Raw genomic sequence first — 24,126 nt, forward strand, 5'->3', positions numbered from 1 at the left:
ACACACACACACACACACACACACACACACACACACACACACACACACACACACACACAGAATTGCTATCAGTTAATCTCACCTGGAAGAATGCTCACTGTGACATGCTTACAGGCAATCACCAACTTTGTTGCTGAAAAACACACGAGCTGCACCTGCACACAATCACATGCTGTAGCCTGATATAAAGCGAATAGTTCAAAACTGGACGTTTTAGGATATATATGCAAAAAATACTGTATAGACTTAAATTAAACATTAATGCTGACCACTATAAATATGGGATAAAACTTGTGCCAGCAGGAATTGAATTTGAATTGCTCAGATTGAATCTGAATGTGCATAAYTGGAAATTTAATACATTGGTTTGAAAATAAATTTCACTAAATTGAAACTGAATTTAAAGGTTTGTATCTGAATTAATTTGCTTTGAAACTGTATTTTGGTCAAAAAAAATTCAGTTTGACTACTTTCACTTTCCGTTTCAAAATTCAGATTTTTGTGTCACATCCTGGTTCTTGAGAAAGCCAGCCAGAGTAATCAAACACAGATCCACAGATTTACGTTTCACTTTGGTGAAGTTTCCCATCTGCTGTGTAACAGAGTTGATGCAATCCACTGTAAAAGTGACAAAAACAGACAAAGTTATTTTATTGCAGTAATTAATTTTACCTATATGTAGAAAATGTTACATTTACATCATGGATCAGTCAGCAGAAGCATCTGATCAATGTGTGATCCATGATGTGATGTAAACATAACATTTTCTACATATAGGTAAAATTAATCACTGCAATAAAATAACTTTGTCTGTTTTTGTCACTTTTACGGTGGATTGCATCAACTCTGTTACATTACAGAAGGGAAGCGTAAATCTGTCAATCTGTGATTGATTACTCTGGCTGGCTTTCTCAAGGACCAGGATGTGTGAGACAAACATCTGAATTACGGAACTGAAAGTGAAAGTAGTCAAACTAAATTTTTAGTAAACCAAAATACAGTTTCAAAGCAAATTAATTCAGATACAAAACTTTGAATTCAGTTTCAAACAAGTGAAATTTATTTTCAAACCAATGCATTCAGTTTCAAATTATGCACACTCAGATTCAATCTGAGCAATTCAAATTCAGTTCCTGCTGGCACAAGATTTATCCCATATTAACCATTTAACACTGAAGTCGATGCTGATACATCAAAGAATTGTGAATACTCCCCTGTGGATGTTTCTCTACCTGTTATAACACTATAGTAAAGGTGCTTATTTCCTGTATAGTCGAGGCTTGAGAGTGTTAGAATTACTAGAAACCTTCCTCTTGAGCTAATCTTTTTTTATTGTTTATATTAAAATACTTGTGTATGCTATAGATGATTAATGTGTAGAGGAATATAACTGGAAGAGTGGCCGATTAGAGCCGCCTATCAAACAGAAACCTGTGGAAATACGATGTAACGACTGAGCAGTCGCTCTGTAACCTCTGACCCACAACACATGAATAAAATCATGAATGAAGGATAACGGCCACGCTGCCACGTCTCTTCAGTGTCACACTCTCGTCGCACGGGCGACACATACCTGCCTCCGAGTCTTCAGTTTCCATAGTAACAGCGATGAGAGGAGTTACCAAGGAAACAGAAGAGTGCATGAAAAGCAGGGCAGTGAGCCACAAAACAGATGGGGTAAAAAAAAAAAAATATATATATATATATATAATAAGTCAAGGCAGGAGTTTTATGCACAGCACGTTTGTCTTTAATACAAAAATTAACAAGATCTCTCAGTTGAGTGAACTAACCAAAGCAATAAAAAGTACAACTATAACACTTTGGAAAAATAGACGCCACGTTCACACAAATGTTGTTTTTTTTTGTGTATCTTTGTTTTTTTTACAATATCTCAGTTAAGTTAGTGCATGTTGATTATCATTTATATGTTTTATTTTGCAGATAATTAACTGTTGTGCCATTTCCATCCCTCCCCCAATAAATAAAGTGCATTTTACATTGAAAACAAGATGTGTGACTTCACCTCATCTTCASACACTCACACACACACACATTCACAGGCCCTTGAGTGTTTTGATATTTAGCTCTAAATTAGTAACCATCAGAACAGTCCCATCACTAGTATCATTTTTCCCAAAAAAGAAAAAAATAAATAAGTTGCACACATCGTTGTGTACTAATACACTGTGAATCTATTGAATAGATGTGTGTAAAGATGAGTAATACATCCATCTTCACAGTCCGTTCTCAAATAAAGCCCTTGTTCTACTGCTCAGCAATGAAAYATTTTCACAATACTTTAGAGATTCACATTCACCGGTGTTGAACTTGTCCTCAAACGTTTGCTCAGACGGGTCTCTTCCAGCCTTTTACAAACTACTGCGTCCGACGCGAGGGAAGCAAACAAACRGTGTCGACGTCAACAGCAAAGGTTGGAAAGCATCTTTTAAAACACAAAATTAAAAAAAAAAATGGTGCGACCCAACTGATCCTGCAGACTGACTGGCTTTGGTAGCACCATGCAACACTGGTAGAAAAGTCCCTCCTCTTCACGGCATGCCTAATTTACAGAAGAGAAACAAAACTCTAGAGGAGAGTTTTGATAAATACTACATTCAGAAAAAGGCTTTACAGCGCAGTTATCTCACACAACATCGGGATGTGAAAGAAGTCAGGTTAGACTTAAAGTGCCTGTGACATATATATTCTTCTAATACAAAAAGTCCAAGAAAACATCTTTATATTTAAGAAAGTTGGAACAATACACACGGTTTTACACATTTTGTCACATAACTGGCATATTTTTGTTTTAAACTTGGCTCAGCCAAAGTGAAACAGGAAGTGACATCAAAGGGAAACTCTAACAAAGAAAGCTATCTGGTCTTTGTTTATTGAAACAATATTATTTGAACTCTGACTCTTCTTCATCTCTCTGATAAAGACTCAAAATAATCTTAAGAAACATCAGATTCTTCTCTACATTCTGGGTTGTTGGTTGTTGTAGCAAAGCTCTGTTCACATGCAGACATTCCCCTTTGACATCACTTCCTGTTACTTTACAGGCAAATATCTCAACAACTGTTCATCTCAGCGACATCAAATTTCTTTTGCAATATTTTTTTCAATGACATCTTTTCAAAAATGCATTCAYATGTATTACAAACATTTGATGTCACAGGCACTTTAAAGTGTGTTGGGGGGATAGAGCTATTCACTTACTATAACAAAATAGACTTTCCTTCAAAAGTAAAAGAATAACAGACTGACGTTTTGGTGCTCATAAAAATACTAGTCTGACAYGGTGCACAGGTTCACAGGCTACGTCGTCATGCTTAGGAATGCTTACGATCTTAGAAAATATTCTGCACCTGATCCGAGGCCACGAAGATGAAAACACGAGAGCTCCACAGACGAGTTGGTGAGACAGGAGGCAGCAGGGAGAGAAGGAAAAACAAACAAAGAAGCATCATCTTTGTATTTGGAAGTAGCCGTTTTTTTTAGCTCGTAGGATCATTCAGAGGTCACTTAACGGACGCCTGCCTCATCCACTTAAAGTTTATTATCGGTGACACAGAAGAGAGTAAATAGACGGCAGGACTAAGATTGCAGTTCGTTCGCAGTCTTTTTTTTTTTTTTACTTTGGCTTGAGTCGCTGGTCCCACCCCAATCCAAGAAGCTCCACAAACACGTACCGAGGCCACKTCTCTCAGAATCGACAGGAAGACTGACAACGTTGGCGTCTAAGGTCAGAGGGTGTCAAAACAGGACGCAACAATCCAWCACAAGGAGACAGATTATAGTTTGCACATAACACACACTCACAGGCCATGCAGCTCACAATGAACACATGAAAACAGTCCCAAAACCACACGCTCTTGGTTTGAGATCACAGCACACGGGACGGCTTGGACGCTCGAGACRACGGAACAAAGGAAAACTCATCAGGTTTTTGTGGTGAGATGAGGCAGTTGTGAAGGAATCGTTTGATCTCGCCTCCCATCGCTAAAGCACCACTTCAGCGTTGTTCTCTCTTAACACGCCTCCAGCCCGAACAGATGTCACGGTGCTTTACTCTGCTGGGAGAAAACGAGGCGAGACGTGGATGTTATTGCTGTCGGAGTATTGCTTCGCATCTGATAAATAACCACCGTTTTGTAGGCTAGKTATTGCTGACATGACACTCGGAGAGAGAAATAATCTGTTTGTGGAGACCAAAAACATTGGAGACYGTGACTCAGAGCAGCTTGGAAGTGATATGACACAGCACATATCATACTAAAAAAAAATACATTTCTAAAAGAAGAAGCGTGGAGCTTCTCAGAGTGATAACTGTAGCTCTTATTAATGCAGCACATGGGAGTTACTTTCTATAAACAAAATTATTGGGGTCATGATGACACCAGGAAACCATGGCACATCGCCTACAGCAGCCTCTGTGAACTACCACTATGATCTCAGGAGGAAAATTAGCATTAATGCTAATTAGATGCAAAYGAAAGCCCATACTTTYATCTAAATTTAAAATAATTGGAATATTTTTTCWGAAAATTCACACACTGTTTSAAAGGGACAGCTCAGATGTTTTTAAGAKGYAACAGTAAATATCTTACCTGTTGTAGATAACTTTTAATGACCCAATTAGGAGAAACAGAGTTTAATTTATTGTCTGTACCAATAACTAGAGTGGATTACTTTCATTTTAAAATGATACGAGTGACAAAAAATTCCATAACAGTTCATGCTAATACAATTTCAGAAACATCTAGAGTGCTGTAATTTTTACACAAAATTAAGGTTGTTCAATCTTGTAAAGTATTGATTTTATTTTATTATTTTCCAGGTATGGRAAATAATAATAAAAATCCAGAATTTGGTTTTCTGCAAGTGCAAACAGCAGCAGCAGATAATTGTATCATGTTWCTACTGTAATCATGTAATGTGTTGCTGATGGTGTAAAGGTTTAYAAATAAATAAATAAACATTTGTGTAAATGGCCAAATATTTTTTGACATTAGAGTTCTTTTAAGTCAACGGCAATCCACTTTTTGCCCCCCTCAGACTAGCAGTTAGCTCATCAGTGTTAGAAATCAATTCTGAAAGCCATCTACAACAGGTAAGATGTTGATTGTTTAAAACCTCTTTATAGAACACTACCTGCTCCTTTAATTTCATCCCAGGAGTTAACTGGATCTTCAATCACCTTTCAGGATTTTATCCAAAAGTAAWCAAAAACWATTTGCAAAGAGCAAATAAAGTAGGATCTAATGTAAGATTACATCATCAGATAGGCCTCTGTGYGGTTTGGTGCTTCCATGTTAACAAAATGCAGGGGGTGTTAATGGTGGGGGTCGTTTGGAACTTTAAACAACCACAGTCTAAAGCAAAATCGGGAGGAAAGAATGTTGTGGGGGCAGATGGGCGAGGCGAGGAGAAAGGGAGCTAGATTTCCTCCCTGGCATCTGTGGAGCGGATCAGAGAGCATCGGCTCTATTTTTAGCTCYCCGCGGCTGTTCAGCTTTCGACACACGTTCAGAGCGCGGCGGCGGCGGCAGAGCGCTGGGACGCTGCTCCAGACGGGCTTCACTCTGAAAARAAAAACAACCTTCACACTCGGCCTCCCCCTGCACAGCTCAATSCTGACATGCAAAAAGTAACGATTTCTCCGCTTTTATCAGGACGAGAACAACCGGAGCTACAGATGGTTATACGCGGCTGCTGCCTGCGACRTGTGACGCACTCGGAGCTCTCTGCAGAAGTGAGGAGAAAGTGGGTGGGATGCTGCCCACTTACTGGGAGAAGACAGGGAGACACCTTGCTCCAACAAAAAGGAAATAACACCATCCAACCATCATGTGGGTAAAAACCCAAACTGCTGCTGCCGGTGGCGTCTCCACTGCCCCCCGCAGACTCCCCCCTGCTCTTCGACACTGGACGGGTCCAGCGAGGAGCAGAGCTGACCCCAGGCTGCCTCTTCTTTCCCCACACCCGGGTCCGCTCGGTCAGACGTCGCTCGGAGTCCGCGCCCGCTGGACCACGCAGGGCGGCACGCAGCCGCAGCACACCATCCACAGCGCCTTCTGGATCTCCTGGTTCCTGAAGGCGTAGATGACGGGGTTGATGACGGAGTTGTAGGTGGCGGGCACCAGCGTGGCGTACGTGTAGAGCGGCGGGTAGGTGTAGTCCGCGACGAGGGAGTAGACGGTGAAGGGCATCCAGCAGGCGGCRAAGGTGCCCAGGATGATGGCCAGGGTCGATACGCCCTTGCGCGTCGTGACGTAGTGGGGCGTGGCAGCCAGGAAGTGGTGCTGGAGGGCGATCTGGTGGGCGTGGCGCATCACGATCTTGCAGATCTGGACGTAAAGTTGCAGCATGAGTCCAAAAAGGAGCAGGAAGGAGACGGACAGCACGGCTACGTTGTTCTTGGTCAGCGGTCGCACCACGCTGCACGTGGCCTCCTCTGCCAGGCAGTTGACCCCCGTGACCGGCAGCAGGCCCAGGCACAGGGACAGACCCCACAGCAGCACCAGCATGGTGTAGGTGAAGGCYGCCGTCCGCTCCGAGTTGTAGGTGAGGGCGTAGTACAGCGACAGGTACCGGTCAATGGTGATGGCCAGCAGGCTGAAGACAGAGGCCGAGAAGGAGGCCACCACCAAGCCCACAGTCAGCAGCTGAGCCGAGTCCGACTGGAGGAAATAGGCACAGGTGAAGTGAAGGACGAGGCCCAGGCCGGCCAGCAGGTCTGCCAGAGCCAGGCTGCCAATCAGCAGGAACATGGGCGCTCTGAGKGCCGGGTTCTGCCAGATCACCAGAACCACCAGGGCGTTCTCGCAGGCGATCAGAGTTCCAGAGGAGCACAGCACAACGTCCCAGGGGTTGACCAGCAGAGGCAGCTGGCTGGGCGGGAGGGTGTCCTCTGTCGGAAACGTCTCCGTGCTGGTGCTGTTGTCCACCAGTCCCCCGCCTCCGGTGCCCCACGCTGTGGGGTCAGGGCTCAACCAGCCTGGAGAAACCACTGGCTCTTCACTCATTGTGCCCCCCGTCTGAAACAAAAGACACACAGGTGTTAAAGTGCCTGTGACATGCCTATCCTTCAAATACAAAAAGTCAAAGAAAGCATCTTTATACTTAGGAAAGTTGACATAATATCCATGATTTTACACATTTTGCCACATAACTGGCCTATTTTCTTTTGAATTTGGCTCAGCCAAAGTGAAACAGGAAGTGACATCAAAGGAGAACTCATTAATAAAATAAACTCGCTGGTTTCTGTTTATTAAAACAAAATTATTTWAACTTTAACTCTTCTTCGTCTCTCTTTGATAGCAACTAAAATTAATCTAAACTAACATCAGGTCCTTCTCTACGGTCTGTGTTGTTAGCTTTTGTTACAATGCTCTGTTTACACGCTGACATTCACCTTTGACATCACTTCCTGTTTCTTCACATGCAAACATCTCAACAACCGTTCATCTCAGCGACGTGAAATTTGTTTTGCCACATGTTATCAATGTTATCTTTCCAAAAATGCATTCATGTTTATTAAAAAAAAATAGATGTCACAGGCCCTTTAAAGGAGATATATGATGCTTTTAAATCCTTCTTTCTCACATTTAAATCCTTCAGTTGGAGTCTATATAAAGTGGAACTGCAATGCTTTGGTCTGAATTCCTCCTTATTGTAACTCCACAAACCCCTCTTTCACCCCTTTTCTGAGGTGTGTCTCRGGTCAACTCGTTTTGAGGCTGTATCTTTAAATCCAAATGAGGCGCTTCACACCCCGCCCCCCTCCAGTTTCAAGACCRGTTTATTCCAGCTTGATAGAGGGGTTTATGACCATATACTGTAGCTGCACAGAAACACTTTATTTACAAATTGATCAAAAAATGTCAACAACATGAGATTTTTCCATCCAGCCCTACATGTTGGGGTCACTTTGCCAATTCTGTGACGTAATATTTCAGAATACATCACAGAAAACAGAAAAAAGTGGGTTGAAACATAAGACCCAAACAGAATATAAAGATATTTACGCAGCACAGAGAAACTAAATTCAACTTTTCTGCACCCCTACAGACTCCAAGTACAACAAAATGTATTTAATGACTAAAAAAGTGGATTTTGCAGGACATGTGCCCTTGAAAAGTATCCATCCCTCCATGTGTGCATTATAGGAAACTGGAATGTACATCTGTTAAAATCAAAGATGTACATTCCAGTTTCCTAAAWTGCACAATGGGTGTACCACAAGGATCGGTGCTTGGACCCCTGCTTTTTAGTCTTTACATCAATGACCTTCCAAAGTTTTGTCATGATGTAGAAGTCCAGTTATATGCAGATGATACTGTTCTGTACACGCGTGCTAAAACGACTCAACTTGCAGCTGAGAAATTAACCAAAGCTTTAGAGGGATTGGTTGACTGGTTAAACCAATCCTGTCTGACTTTAAATGTAAACAAARCAAAAAGTATGTTTTTCTCTAAGACTAAATTGGACACCCCAAATTTAAACATTTATCAAGGGTAAACAAATTGATGCTGTGACTGAGTTTAAGTATCTTGGAGGGTTTTTTTTATTATTATTCTAACCTCAGCTACAAGAAACATATAAAAAAGTGACACAAAATGTTAGATATAATTTAGTCAATTTTACATAGAGAGTACCCACACAATGCAAAGGGAGAACAGGTAAAGGCCCCAGCCCAGTTGTGAACCTTGGCAACAGCCCTAACCATACCTAAACACCTCATATTCCAAGGTGGTCACCAATCCAAGGACTATCAAGGCCCCAACCCTTTGCTCCTGAGATCTGAAGACAGAGGGCAGAACCATTACGAGCAATCCTGTCCAATCAATGCTGTTTCTCTAATTTAACACCTGATTCAAATGAKCGATTCATGCCCCTCTGAAGAACTYCAGGTCTTTCTARAGATCTAACCTCCTTCAGGTGTTTTGGAGCATCTAAGGATATGCAGAGAAGTGACCTTTGAGGATTGGAACGGGACACCGCTGATTAAAAGGGACAGAATGTACCATGAGTWGACCTTTTTTTTTAGTTTGCACTCAGACTTTCTTTCACAGGAAGGAAAAAAAATGTGTTGCTTTATTCTTGTGCATCACCGAGCTCGTCATTGAACTGAAAGCTGGTTTGGGAATATTTAAGACAGATGTGGGATTGTGCAGGTGGTACTGGATGTGCCGTGGGCCTCTGAGCACACGTTAAGCCGGCTCCCGCTCATCAAAATGCAACCCTGTTGGAAACAAAACCTCAAAACTGTAGAAAAACTAACCTTCCTTGAAATATTTAGAAACAAAGCAACCTCTGATAATTAATCCTGGTAATGCACACTCAGAATTGGATCATGGAAGTTGTAAGGAGGACTAGAAAATGGGTTGGTTTGTAAATTAATTGGCTGAAAGAGAGCAAGAGATAAACAAGGCTCTGCGGAGAAGCTTTCAGACCACAGATATCGATGAAACCTGCAACGTTTGTGGTCAGAAGTCCCAGAATAAGGCGCCGCACCCGTCATGGAAACAGCTCCCCGTCAGACTGCATCTATCTGCTCCCACAGAGCCGGTCTCCCTCTGTGCACCTTGCGTAAAACCGGCTGCCTCTCGTCAGCAAAAGGATGCTGGCTGCAGTTTTCCGTGCATGCATGCAAAATAATAATAAAAAAAAGATGCTCCATTAATAACAATAATAAAACTCCCAGCCCTACCTTGTCTCGGTGAGGTGAGGCTTCCCGTCTAGATGGAAGAGCCTTGGATTCCCATGACTGGGATGATGGACGGAGCTCCGAAAGAGATAAAAGGAGGAGGAGGAGGAGGAGGAGGAGGAGGAGGAGGAGGAGTCCCACAAGAACCAGACTGCCAGAAACTGGTTGAACACCGTTCATGTCTGCTCCGTCACGGACGCAGCTACGCGTAAATTTGTGCATGACCTAATTTTTAAATCTCTATTTTATTTATTTATTTGTATTTATTTATTTACCATAATTGGAAAAAAATCGATGCCATTTAAGGTCTGACTGCTGGAAAACGTGTTCCATGTTTTAAGCTCTCCTCATTCGCCCGCCGCCTTTTGTGCCAAACTTGAGCTCATGTGCTTGAATGTTTTTAAAATAATTTACTGTTTTCTGGGGATGACTCTCAGCTACTACCACACCAAGTTTCAGCTCAACATCTGAAAAATTAACAGTTTTAGGTGTTTATGTGTTGATTAGCTGTGTCAGTTAAATACTCCTTAATAAATATCTCATTTATTACTCAAGTATAAATAGGGTTTAAAAATAGGCCCACTTCTGTAAATTTTGAAGTATTAACTCTAACTTTTTACTCAAGTAAAAATAGAAAAGTTTCTACTGGTTTTGTCTTGAGTAAAACAATAGGCTGAAAAATAATTACTCCAGTAAAGTATAAATAACCACATTTATTTAAGTAATGAAGTATTTGTACTTTACTTGACATCTCTTCATCCAATGATTATTTTTTGATACGTTTCATTAAAATCCATCATATAGTTAAGTTTTTATTCAGTTTCGGACATGAAGATGTTGGATCAGAGGCTATTCTGGTCCTGTCTGTGCTATTAACAGCATCCCTGATGTGTCACCACTGAGCCTCAACTCTTCATCCTGTGTCACATCTACTGTCCTCCAGGTAAGCTGCTGCATATTTAACCACATTACCAAAACAAACAGCTGTTTATTGGCGTCTAAACAGAATAACAGCAGCTCCTCTTACAAAAACAGAAATACTCCAAACCACCACTAGGTGGCGACGTGGAGCCCCCTGATGAGTCATCACCTGTGGGACAAAAAGAGAGCACAACATCCCTGAGTTTTACCGTCATTATTTTTTATTACTTTTTTTTCTTTAAAACAGAAAATGATCGTTTCACAACAGGCCTTTTTTTTCAAGCAACCCCTCACATTAAGCTTGCCAACACCTACAAAACAGTATCAAAAGTGCACCATAGTGTTAATACATCTTCTCAAGGTCTAACGTTTTCCAATGATAATATTATCTCGTAATATTTATACAAATACCATTCTGTACACTGTAGAAATACAACAGCCCAGGAGAAGGTGCTCCGTAAGCGGGGCACCCAGCTCCTGCCCTCTCCTCCGTTACATCCAGGACCAAAAACTCTGTCACAGTTTAGAGTCACGTCGTAGGAGGTGAAAACTTCGAGCCATTATTACATAATATGAATTAAATACCCACTCACCCCACACCCAAAGGCAAAAACTAGAACACCACTCATACAAGCAATCAGCGTCTGTACAACCCTCAGTCTGTTTTTTTTTTTTCAACAATCAGTTTCATTCATGATCTGTCCTCGCAGCAGCAGCAGCGGTGGATGAGGGGACAGGAAGGAGATGGATGAAGGGACAGGAACAGGAAGGAGATGGGGGCCATCGGGGTCACGTCCACGGCTGAGCTGCAGCGCGTGAAAAGCGCAGTATGAATTCCAGCTGTGGGGGCAGGTATGACACCGTGCGAGCGGCTGTGGTGTTTTTTTTTTCTTTTTTTTTTTAGTCTGCTGCTCTCCAAATAAGGAGAGAGGAGAACATCTCTCCAGGTTTATGCGTTGAGGCGCTTGAGTCCGTGCTCAGTCTCTGGACTGGTAGAACAGGATGTAGCCCGACTCGGAGTTCTTGGAGATTTCAGAAGTGAGGCCGTAGAATTCCTCGATAGCCTGGGCATCGATTTTCTGTCGAGGAAGAAACAGAGTGAAGTTAGAAAACTAAATCTGAAGGCTTAAAGGGGCAATATCATGTAAAAATCAACTTTTTTGAGTTTTATATCATGTTATAATGCTATACTCTCATAAACAACATGCCCAAAGCCTTGCTTTGACTCATTCATGCATGTTTGAGAAATCCTGCAGCGTTTTTAGGAAGCTATGCTGAGGAGCAAAACGACAGGTGGAGACCAGAAACGCCCCTGGGACGTGTCTTTAAGCCGAACTTCCTGAAGCGGAATGGTTCTTAAAGAGACAGAGGCCAATTTCAAGGCATTTAGAAGAGGAAGTGATGAGAAGATAAGTTTATTTTCTATTTAAACATAAAAACAGCATTTTAATAACAACTAAAGGTGACATAGATACTTTATTATGGTATAGTATTTAAATATATGCCTGAGAAACATATAATATTGCCCCTTTAAAAAGCCCTGGTTACTGTTAGAGAAAAATATAGATCAAAAAATGAATGTTTGCTGAAAATACAGAGACAACACTGACAGCWGAATGACTTTGCTGAAGAGGCTGAAACAGAGCTGTAATATTTTAAAGTCAAAACACAAGCTAAAAGCTAAAAAAGCTGAAAACTATACTTAGCAGAAAAAGTTGTGAAATTTATGTTTGGTAGATTATTTCTTTGTTGTAACAATGCTTCTTGGCAACAAATCTTGTATTATTAGAAAGCCTGTTCTTTTCCCTTTTAAATGGTGCCACATTTGTAAGGAACATGCATTTGTGGGATGAGCTTAGAGCTGAGTTTGTGGGTTTGTGCACATGAAAAATTGGTCAAATCTTCTCTACCAAACAGCTTATTTTGCTGTTGTTTGTTTCGAGCTTCTGCTACCTCCAGATGTTGCAAACCATAAGATTTATTAACAAGAAGCATAGTTGTAACAAAGAAATAATCTATCAAACACTAATTTACTTACTTTTTGTGCTAAGTTTAATTAAAAGTAGCAAAAGTCTAACAAAGAAGTTGAAAGCAGAAGCCTAGCTAAAAGCGAAGGGGAACAAAATGCAAGCTATAAGTGCAAACCTCTAGCTAAAATTAGCAAAAAGGAAAAAAAGAGCCAGCATGCTGAAGCAAAGAAAAAGAAAAGCTATAGATAAGATCTCAATGTCCTTTTATGGATAATATAATTGTAAATAAACCTGAAAAATATAAAAAGTCATAGCTCCCATCTCCTCAAATGARATGAACGTTTTGATATACGAAACTCTAAAAAGTATGCAGAAGTAGTTATTTACTAAAAAAAAATTGGTGAAACAAAAAAACAACAAAATTAGGCAAAAGTGTGAAAAGTGAATAAGCACTCATAATAAACTCACTCACCTCCACAATATCATCATCAAAGAGCAGCCAGAAGTCATGACTTTTTACAATGGCAATGTAGTGCCCCCTGTTCGGACCACTGAAACGACACGAGACACCGTGTTACAGTCTGTTCACACCAACAATACCAGGTTTATGCTCCACTTTAATACACAACTAAAATATTTTCAGAAAAATATTATTAAAATGGTTGAAAACCTGCAAATCTAAAYGTTAAAATCTAAACAGCAATAGTGTAACAATACATATTATGTTGATTTATTTGCGTTATTTTTGCAAAAAAAATCACCTGGAGGCTCACAAAATGGCAGCTAATTTTACTTTGCATCACTTTGGCATTTAACTCAACAAACATTGTCTCAACAGGAGTTTGGTTCAAAGAGAAAAGACGTAATTTAGTGCGTAACGCTGCCTGCTCACGTCTGCTGTGCTAGACAAGCCTGACCTTTCATTTAATTTTTCCTGCTTCATTGTTTCCTTCAGCTTCGTGGAGAGCCGGCTGAAAAGCAGGGAAACACCCTGAATAAACAACACAAACTAACTCCCACTCCAGCTCAGAGGTTTCCCTTTTAGATTAACCTCCACATCTGATCTCATCCAAAGTGGTTTGAAACAAAAAGCTGGACGTTAGAACGCTCTTTTGTCCGCTTGGTGTCGTGCACCGTGTTCACAGTATTCACCTCCCACAGTGCACCACCACAGCGACCAGGTCGTATAACCTCTCGGGGTTGGTGGCGTCCCCGGAGGTGTTGAAGAGACGGAGCTCCAGGGGGAAGACGACGCGATACGACAGCTTGGTGTATCGCTGCAGCTGCTCCATGTACTTAAAGCGCTTCAGGTGCAGAGCCAGGATCATCGGCAGCTTCTTTACACGCATCCTACGTTTAGAAATAAAGAAACACACCGTTTGTTTTTTATTTTACCAGGTGAAATGTTTGACAAGCATGTGACAACTCCTGGAATAAAAACTAATTATTAATCCTGGCCAGCGCAGGGTTGTACTGACCTCTTGTGTGCCTCCTGCTTGCTTCTACATTCCTCACAGTAGTATTTGTACTCGCTGCACAGGGTCTCCGTGTTACTGAAACCTCTGAGAGGAAACACAAAGCAAAGCCCTTCAATCTAAACTCTCCGCCACGTTTCCTGGAAATACATCATCTCGTACTACATGCAAATCAGAGAGTGAGAGTTTAAACCAATCTGCTTCCTTTAAAGAGTTTTGGCCCAACATGTCTGCTGCGAGGAAACATCAAAAACAGAAAAAGGACAAACAGTCAAACTTGTCTGGTTTTAACAAGGAGAGGTTTTTTCCATTACCACTAATTTAATTAGAGGTTTAAAGTGCCTGTGACGTCAATTTTTTGTAATACRTATGAATGCTTTTTTAGAAACAGGACATCGATAAACTATTGCAAAAGAAATTTCATGTCGCTGAGATGAACACTTGTTGAGATATTTGCCTGTGAAGTAACAGGAAGTGATGTCAAAGGGGAAYGTCTGCATGTGAACAGAGCGTTGYTACAACAGCTGATATCACAGACTGTAGAGAAGAATCTGTTTCTCAAGATTATTTTGAGTCAATATCAGAGAGATGAAGAAGAGTCAGAGTTCAAATAATATTGTTYCAATAAACAAAGACCAGAGAGTTTTCTTTGTTAGAGTTCCCCTTTGATGTCACTTCCTGTTTCACTTTGGCTGAGCCAAGTTCAAAAGAAAATCTGCCAGTTAYGAGTCAAAATGGGTTAAACAGTGTGTACTGTTCCACCTTTCTTAAATATAAATATGTTTTCTTTGACTTTTTGTATTTGAAGAATATACTGTACATGTCACAGGCACTTTAAAATTATAAGATCGCTCTGAACACAAATCTAAGTGGCTGCAACCCTGAGTGACCAGTCGAATTTTAATTTAATAATTTCTCATGTGGAATCACACTGAATCTGTACTGAAGAGCTGGGGATAAATGGTGACATTCCTGCAAATTGCATGCAGATTTTTTTCTTTGTTGCAGTTGTGCGGTGAAKGAAAACAAAATCTGTTCTTTGGTAAAATGTATCGAAAAACAAAAATCTTCAAGACATTAAAGCAATGCAGGGTTCACTCTGGCTTGATCTCCTTTTAAAAGCTGATTTTATAAAATAATTTATTGATTTATTTCTTCTCGACTTGGAGGGAACTCTGCCTCGTGCTCCGCTGGAGGGATATAAACGCACGAGCAAGCAGGACCAGCTGCCACAACTTTTGCAGCGTGCACAAAAAAAAAAAAAAGCTCAGCTCTTTGTTTGGAAGAGTTGTTGTTGTTACCCCACAAAACGTTACATAAGAAACTGCTTTAGCTGCACTAATAATGTCCAAACTATTGCACTGAACAGGGTACGAAATGTCATACAGTTCTATAAAATCAAAATTGGTTTTTGGTCTTAGCAGCAGTGGTAAATCAGCCTTCAAAATGTCACTTTTGATTACAAACAGCTTCAGCCGCGAAACCTGATGCAGCTTTGCTTCGAGTCACTTTACCTGAGGCAGTGAGTGATGGAGGTATTCTGTTCCACATCCACAGAAAGGTCCAGAAAGTCCTCATCTTTGCTGCTTATCTRAAAAATGTTGAAAAACAGCAACTTTCAAATCATTTGCGACAACATTTTCATCTACATCCCCTGCACTCGCGACCCTAAACTCCTCCAGACGTTTCAACCTGATGACTAAATTGTTCTCACCGTTTCACAGGTAAGGCAGCGAGTCTCATTGGTCAGAGTGCCTTGGAAGATCTCGTGGACCCAGGTGGGAGCAGGTGTCGCGTTGCTGTTATTGTTCTGGGAGTCCAAAGTGCCATTGGCAAGGCGGCCGTTAGTCTTTTCCTGCTTCCTCTCCTCTTGAAGCAGGTCGGCGATGGTGTTGAGCAGGTAGTTCAGGAACTCGTGAGCATCCTGCTGCATGTAGTTATCGAACAGCTCTGTGGGGGCAAGCACAACACACGCTCAGGAGATGCTACGRGTTTAGCGGGGACTGCAACTCGTCCCGGCATTCAGGCTCCGGTTAGCACCGACCGTTCTCCTTGCGTAGCCGCGTGATGAACTTTTTGGGCGGGATGACGCCTACTTTCCTCTTCTGGTTGGCGATGCTGTGGAACAGGTCAGCCAGGCAGGTGAGCAGGTTCTCTTTCCGCCGAGGCTGGCTGCGGTACGCCAGGATCTTCTCCCGGAACGGCCGGCAGAAGTACAGAGCTTGGAGCACYGAGTTGCAGTAGCAGGTGTTCCCAAACTAAAAGATCGCATGGAATGAATAAATAAAGGAATCACATGTTTCACAAAAAAAAGAAGAATTTTTAATTTAACCAAAACAATCAGCTGCCTCTTATCAAACTAAGTGAACTAGCTGAGAAGTTTTAATTAGACTGAGTGGATCRTTTTAGTCATCCGTTTAAACTCCAATACATTTCTGATAGACTGAATGCTTTAAAACCCCATGACAGTACAGTTCCATTCATGTCGATGTGTGCAGCATTTCATGTGCAGTGTACTCTGACATAATGGATAACTCTTCAGATTTAATTAAATAATGCCAACCATTATTATSTATATGTGTATATGTGCATTGGTATATGTACATTACTAWAYATCACATGTGTATATTGTGGGGTTTTTGGTTTGTTTTCTTTTATTTATCTTTCTTTATTCTTCTCACTCTCTCCTGTATTGAGCTGCAGTAATGTGCAAATTTCCCCACGGTGGGATCAATAGTTTATCTTATCTCTTATCTTATTTGCAGTTTGATACAAGTACATAAGGTGGTTGAAAAGCAAGTCAGAATAAACTAGATACTCAGCTGAYCGGTGCAAAAATACAACCACTATGCATTGATCTACTATTTTATACATCACTGGGAAAAAAAAGGCATTTGAATGCTTTGCTTAATGTAAATCTTTCTTACCAAATTACTTTAYGTAGCTTCAACAAAACAAGTTAAATTAGAGAAATAATAAAGAAATTGCCTATATTTGAGTGTTCAGTGTCATTAATAACATCCCCGACACTTTTAACACCTAAAACACACCAGTCAGTGCACTGTTGACATCTGCAGAGTGCTGTTAGAACAGATCCAGGGAGTTGCTCTACGAAGCAGAAACAAATCTCGCAAAGTACATTTAAGCTGAATTATGGATTTTCAGTGTCACAAAGCTGGTTCTGTTCTTAACATGGTGTGTTACCAGAGTAACTTGTGGTGGAAAATTATTTTTCATGCTTTAATAAAGTACAGTTTTATAGCTTAGATTATTAATTTAAGCCTTTCCTGATTTTGGTTGTTCCGTTGTTTTACATGACATGGGTGGGGCTGGTTAGGCCAGATCACCTACAGATAGTTTGAATATGCTGAGTGTGACACATAACACATGCCCCAGCTCTGAGGTGAATCATCTGACCTCATCTTCCAATCCTCCCGGCTTTAACGTAATCTCACTGCTTTTTACTGCACRACAGAAGCAAAAAGTTGTCAACTCCTTCGTGCTTTCTGCTTTGACAGTAACAAACTTTTATCAGCAAGTTGTGAGTTACAAACGTTTTAAATGACTGAATTTGGCTGGTCTTTTAGCTGCAGCCTGTTGTTAGTCACTTCAGTGTTGCTATTTGCAGTTCATCGTTTTAACAATGTGACTCAYAATGACACTGAGTCTAATAGATGCATCAGCACTAGCAGTTTATAGAAAGCATTCGAGAGTAAAATGTATTAATTAAAAACAGCAAATAGGGCTGCCACGATTAGTCGACGACTAATCGATTATTAAAATAATCKATGACTAATTTAATAATCGATTAATCGTTTTCTTTTTTTTCTTTACTTTGTTTTTCTCTCCRAACTGCTTTGACACCTTCCACTGCCACATCTGCCTTTCTGTCCTTGACACACATGCACAGTAGTGGTAACTGGGGTAGGCCGTGGACGTCACAAGACATTATACAGACAGGCTCTGGTATCATGGCTACCCAGCAACGGAGCTCAAAAGTGTGGGATCATTTTAAGAAAATAAAAGAGAAACCTGTGTAATATCTGCAGAGCAGAACTTACCTTCCACAGCAATTATTTTTAGTTAGCATATAGCTAAAATCTAACCATGGTTATATAATAACAGCTGCATTCTGACATGATAAGCTGTATGTTTTATATTCAATTAACGTATGATCCGATTAGTCAACTAATCGAAAAAATAATCGGTGATTAATCGATTATAAAAATAATCGTTTGTGGCAGCCCTAACAGCAAATAACCACTACATGAGGGAATACAGTCACTTACATTAACCAGGCCAAAGTAGTGCTCATTGACTGGAAACTGCTCAGATCCAATCTCTTTCTCCAGAGCAGAGGCATTGGCGCCCTGAAAGAAAAAAAAAGCTGTAACATAACTTACTTTTCTCCTTACATAACACAAAATTTATTTATTGTTTTAAAAGCTCTATGCTTAAACCAGTATGCTATTAAAAACATTAGATACCTGCAGCTCGTTATTTCAAGGTCATTTAGGTTCAAATGCAATCAAAATGCCACAAGTAAACTTTTTGTTTTGCCACTCTGTTTTATTTGACCTAAAAGCTCAAATTGCATAATTTCTACCCTAACGTAAAGGTATGGGATGTCTACACTTCATAATATTTTTGTGTGGATGATATTTATGAATGTAAACAAAGAGGTGACCAAAGTAAAACCARGTGGATGTTTGGGTGAACGCGTAGATCTGATGGGGTTGGAGATTCGTGGACACAACCAAACAGCACAAACGTGCTGCAAATATTAATGTCGTCAATAACTACCCTATATATTTGAGTTTATTTAAAAAAAAAGACTGACATTTGTCGCCTCGCACAAAACTTAGGACAACCGAACTCATCCATTCCCCAGCTGTTACAGTTGTTGACAAGCCCAAACACTGATTTTAGCTTAGCAAGCTAGCTTTGAATCCCAGCTTCGGCAGGTGCACCGTCATCGTTCTCGCATACGCTGAAATAAATATCAACTAATTAGGCTGTGAAGCTAAATGGTGAAAACAAATACGTTTAGGTGTRCGCCGTGGATAGCCATTAGAGGAGTAAAAATAAACAAGTGCGGAGGAGAGAAGGCGGTGGGTGGCTGCTCGCTTGGCTACATACCGAATCTTGCTTGCCTAGCACAAAAAAACTGCTTTCATTTCATATTTCCGCGGTTTAAATGCCCAATATCGGTGTAGTTGTGATTTAAATATCAACCCGTAGTCTAAAGAATATCGACATGAGACCGCCGCGCACTCACCATGGTACAAAAAGAGGCAAATTTGGAGACTGTCATTAGGATTTCCATTCGGCTAACGCCATCTTCCACAACACAGCCGCGCGCTGACAGGACTGGGTTGCGTGAGGACGGGCAAGCGGCTCGAGACTGCGGTCCTGCGGACAAAAAAACTCAAGAGCGTTCACTGCTTGCTACTTCCTTCTTCGTTTTTTTCCCTCTCCGAGTGTCACATTAAAATTAGTTTTTTTTCCGAGTGTCACATTAAAATTTGTAACGCAAATAAACAACAATATTTTATATGATTTTTGTCGCACAAACGGATATCAATTTGTAAATAAACCCATAAAATCTATTTTTAAAACTCGATTTGCTCCAGAAATACTCTCATTTGATCATCTGACCATTTCATGTTACTGAAAATAGACATGAATAACAAAACATTACCTATAATTAAATGTATAAAAAAGAAGAAATAATAATAATGATAATAATAATAATAATAATAATAATAATAATAATAATAATAATAATAATAATAATAATAATAATAATAATAATAATAATAATAAATAACCTTTAGGGCTTTTATGGAAATCCCTAAAAATGCTCATTGGATGACAATTAAAAAACTATTCTAGTATCTTTATACAAATAGTAGAAGATACAAATATTACCGTCTGATCTATTTGGCGTAGAAAGTCATTGCAGGAGTTTATTTTATGGAGAACATCAAAATAAGCTTCTTTCACAGCAGGAGAATGTTGCTATAATACCTTAACAATGTTTTAGATAGACACAAACCATAATTACGTTAAAGTAGTCTTAATAATTGTATTCTTGTACACTTTATGTTGCTCAGTCTTTTAGTTTGGCAATATCGCAGACTACCTAAATATTGCTTGACAAGGCGGAGCTTGGGGGCCTTTAATCTCTCTTTCCGCCGCACCCGCCATCTTGTTTAGACCGGGGGTAAGATGTTCTCCTTTTAACGGGATATTTCCTTTTAATTTACTTCTTCTATTGCGCTTAAATACACTTAAACACACATCGAAAGTGTTTTATTACACTTTGTGAAGTTACTGTTGGGTTTAAAAAAGGTTTTCGGGTGTTCTTTCGTTAAATGTGATCAGCAGAAGCAGCAGCGTGGCTCTCCATGCGGCCCTGCCACACTACAGTGTTTAATACAAACAGTATTTCTCTTTGACACACAGATTYTATGACAGATGAATACTTTTCGTGGATCTTTGTGACCGTAACACAGAATTATGGCCGATCATAGAAAAGTTGTAGTTGTTGAGAATGTATCCAGTTAATAGTTGAAGGCTATCGTACTATTTAAATAAACATTGACAACAAGGTCTCAGTAAGCATGGGAAGTTTGATACAATAAGCTTTTGCTGACATGTCCCTTTTTAACCTATTTATTTCTTTTTCCACAGTAATCAGGCATCATGACGAACACCAGAGGCAAGAGGAGGGGGACAAGGTACATGTTCAGCAGGCCTTTCCGCAAACATGGTGAGTCCTGATTTTAACACAAACTGTGCACACTTTGGCAATAACATGTAAACCAGCACCCTGCATCAGTAGATGTTTATACTGTGAATGTTTCAATCAAATCAAGTGTTGTCCTTAATCAGAAAACCTGAGAGAAGGTAATTATTCATCTAACTTGCACGGGAAAATTTAAATTCAAAATCCAGGTTAATCTATTTATTAATTTTTTGTTAGCGTAACTTGTTTACCGATTAGAAAAGTGGAATGTGTTTTCTTGTAAATTCGATCTGTGTTTCMTACCCAGGAAGTGAACAGGACTCGATAGCATATACTGTATTTGTTTTATCTCTCTGTGTTGTACAGTATTTGTGAATTAAAACTGATTTGACCTACTAAAATAAATGTCAAATAATAAGAGTTCAGAATATTTGTTCATTAAAGCTTAACTCTGTTTTTTTACAGGCCCAATCCCTCTGTCCACCTACATGCGCATCTACAGAAAAGGAGACATCGTAGACATCAAGGTGGGAAATAAACAAATGTAAACAAAGTGCAGAAAGTACGGACGTTTGTGTTTGGAAGATTGTTTCTTATTTATTATTTGTAACAATGCTGATTATACTGGGCACCTGATCGGAAGCACCTGGGGCTATCAGAGGCTCAAAATAAGTGTCARTRGCAGCAAAATAAGCWGTTTGGTAGAGATTTRGCAAACCCACATATTTARCTCTACTGCTCATYCTACAAATGCATAATCCTTAYAGATGTGGCACYGTTTAAAAGGGAATGTAACAGAGCTTTCAACAGTGTAGGATTTATTGCCAGGAAGCGTTGTTGCAACAAAAAWTAATCAACCAAACACAAATGTCCTTACTGWTTTTGTTTAGATTTACAGTTCATTTCAACATTTACGTTAAATCATTCTGTAAATATTTTGSAGCTATAAGTAAGCAGACGTGWKAGTTTTTTGTTTTTCTGTAAGCAGRAAACTAAATGAACTGAATGGAATTCTGCATTTACTAAGAGTATCTGATCAGACAATGAAATGTAAGAGGAATAAGTGACGTTTCATTGTAGYTAAATGAAGAAATGTTAGAGTAGTTGGGAATGGTACTCGATTTTTATCAATATAATTACATCTTTGTGTTGTTCTGATTTGGCCGTATGTGGTTTATTTCCAGGGCACAGGTACGGTTCAGAAAGGTATGCCTCATAAATGCTACCACGGCAAGACGGGCCGTGTCTATAATGTGACCCAACACGCTGTCGGCATCATCGTCAACAAGCAGGTCAAGTAAGTACAAATGTTGGGTTTAATTCTGTGACACATTAAATCATTTTTGTTWAGGTATTTTTGCATTTCCTGGTGGATTTTTGTTTTTTAAGTTAGACGTTTATATCTAATAACCCCACCTTCACTTTGCCACCTGGAACCTCTCTGTCTTTGGTGGTCATTCATGTGGGGGAAAGCACTTCATCCTGTAACGCATCAGACCAACTTTCTGTTTTGACTTTGGTGTGTGTTGAGGAGACAGYGCAGGACTTTAGATTTCTGTATGGCACTTTGAAGTTGCTTAGTTGATCAGTTTTTATTTACCTACTCGGCCTGATGTTCTCTCTTTTTTTGGCTTGCAGAGGCAAGATTCTGGCCAAAAGGATCAACGTGCGCATCGAGCACATAAAGCATTCAAAGAGCAGGGACAGCTTCCTGCAGCGCGTCAGAGAGAACGAGCGCAGAAAGCAGGAGGCCAAGCAGAAGGGCACCTGGGTGGATCTGAAGCGCCAGGTATCTGTTGATTTAAGGCTACTGGAGATATTAAATCTAAATTATTAAGTATGTAGTAAGACGTCTTCACAGTGGGGTGTATGTGGAATTAGCCACATTTTTTTCCTGGTAATTCTGATTTCCTGTCATTCTCGCCCTCCTCAGCCTGCTCCTCCACGTGAGGCTCACTTCGTCAGCACCAAGAAAAACGAGCCACAGCTGCTGGAGCCCATCCCTTACGAGTTCATGGCTTAAAGTGTTCAACATAATAAAGATATTTGTACACATGCTCTGTGTTACACGTGTCTGTTTGAAGATCCACGTTAGAAGTGTCACTTAAAAGATTATCCTGATTACTTATAATCAAACACTTTATTTACCTGAGGCGAACTGAGYGACGAGCATGTGGCACTGGTAGTTTTTACACCTCCTGATGGTCATTGCACCTGGGTTCACTGGAATGCAAGCAATGTATTTTCAAGTAATAGGATTCAGATCTTCCAGTTCAGCTGTTTTATACAATGAAAGAAAAAGGAAACTTTTCGCTGGGTTAGTAGGTAATTAAAAGTCAAACACACAAATGTTGCAGTAAAACAGGTTCAGTGCTTTAAGTGTTAAGTTTTCATTTACTAGATGATTTATGTGCAACTTGACATTTTAAGTATTTAGTAATTGACTACAACTAGTGTTTCAGGCTGTACGTTTTTGCCAATATTTAGAAGCAAAAGTGCAACTCTCAGGAGTTATAGTCAAAATCTCCTTGATGTGAAACAAAGAGGCATTAAAACAATGCTGCCCTGAACAGAGTGTTTATTTTCAAAGAATAATCCAGAAAGAACTGAACTTCAGGAAAGATCTTTGAATGGATCCAAATATAAAGTCAGAATCTAATTAAACCGGCAAATAAAATTAAACTTAGACAACATAAAGCTATGGCTAAAATTCTTGGCAACTTAGAAATCTAATATTGATCTTACAGAGTTATAATATTGATCASTTTATATCGGCTTGAATTTTAAGAAACTGGTAAAACTGTGACGTCAGAGTTTATTGCTTTGTCCACCAGGGGGCGCTCTAACACCCTTTATTTTTCAGGCTTTCACTCCGGGGCAAAATGTGTTCATTGTTACAAATGTAACTTTTTGTATGAGTTAGTGATACATTTCGACTGGAGTGTTTGATCCTGAGAAATTGTATTTTCTGTCACATAATCTGACCTGATTTTCAGCATAAAAGCAGCAAGACACCATGATTCAGCAGTTTTAACAAAAATCACTGGGATCATAATTTATTACATCAAGAGCAGTTTGTCACTTGTACAATTAAATTATTTTTAAATCTATATCGAAACAAAAAATGTGATTAGACAAAATCATGTCTGGTGTGTATTTTTGATTTTTATTTTATATTCAGTTTTTAACGAAATGATCATTTTCATGTTTATTTTCAAAGCCTGACAATAATTATTTAAGAACACAATAAGATATTTGTGGATTTTTTATTTATTTATCTTGCATCAGGTAGCA

The 24,126-nt window shown here is 39.9% G+C and overlaps 3 protein-coding genes across 3 annotated transcripts; 1 reads left to right on the forward strand and 2 right to left on the reverse strand.

Annotated features, from left to right (window-relative positions):
* Positions 1–3,121: 3,121 nt before the first annotated feature.
* gpr12 (G protein-coupled receptor 12) lies at positions 3,122–10,267 on the reverse strand. The gene is made up of 2 exons (XM_014002241.1): positions 9,719–10,267; positions 3,122–7,043 (listed from the first exon to the last, which is right to left on the reverse strand). Exons 1-2 carry the CDS (start codon positions 9,935–9,937, stop codon positions 6,003–6,005), a joined length of 1,260 nt encoding a protein of 419 aa, XP_013857695.1. The 5' UTR covers positions 9,938–10,267; the 3' UTR covers positions 3,122–6,002.
* Positions 10,268–10,839: 572 nt separating this feature from the next.
* On the reverse strand, positions 10,840–19,496 carry usp12a (ubiquitin specific peptidase 12a). The gene is made up of 9 exons (XM_014002242.1): positions 19,360–19,496; positions 18,371–18,451; positions 16,126–16,339; positions 15,796–16,031; positions 15,596–15,672; positions 14,085–14,168; positions 13,759–13,956; positions 13,079–13,157; positions 10,840–11,715 (listed from the first exon to the last, which is right to left on the reverse strand). Exons 1-9 carry the CDS (start codon positions 19,405–19,407, stop codon positions 11,614–11,616), a joined length of 1,119 nt encoding a protein of 372 aa, XP_013857696.1. The 5' UTR covers positions 19,408–19,496; the 3' UTR covers positions 10,840–11,613.
* Positions 19,497–20,257: 761 nt separating this feature from the next.
* rpl21 (ribosomal protein L21) lies at positions 20,258–22,889 on the forward strand. Its single transcript, XM_014002244.1, has 6 exons — positions 20,258–20,307; positions 20,778–20,856; positions 21,298–21,359; positions 22,017–22,129; positions 22,471–22,621; positions 22,766–22,889. Exons 2-6 carry the CDS (start codon positions 20,790–20,792, stop codon positions 22,853–22,855), a joined length of 483 nt encoding a protein of 160 aa, XP_013857698.1. The 5' UTR covers positions 20,258–20,307; positions 20,778–20,789; the 3' UTR covers positions 22,856–22,889.
* The last annotated feature ends 1,237 nt before the right edge of the window (positions 22,890–24,126 follow it).

This window comes from Austrofundulus limnaeus, unplaced genomic scaffold (assembly GCF_001266775.1).
Source record: "Austrofundulus limnaeus strain Quisiro unplaced genomic scaffold, Austrofundulus_limnaeus-1.0 Scaffold12, whole genome shotgun sequence".
NCBI classification, from domain to species: domain Eukaryota; kingdom Metazoa; phylum Chordata; class Actinopteri; order Cyprinodontiformes; family Rivulidae; genus Austrofundulus; species Austrofundulus limnaeus.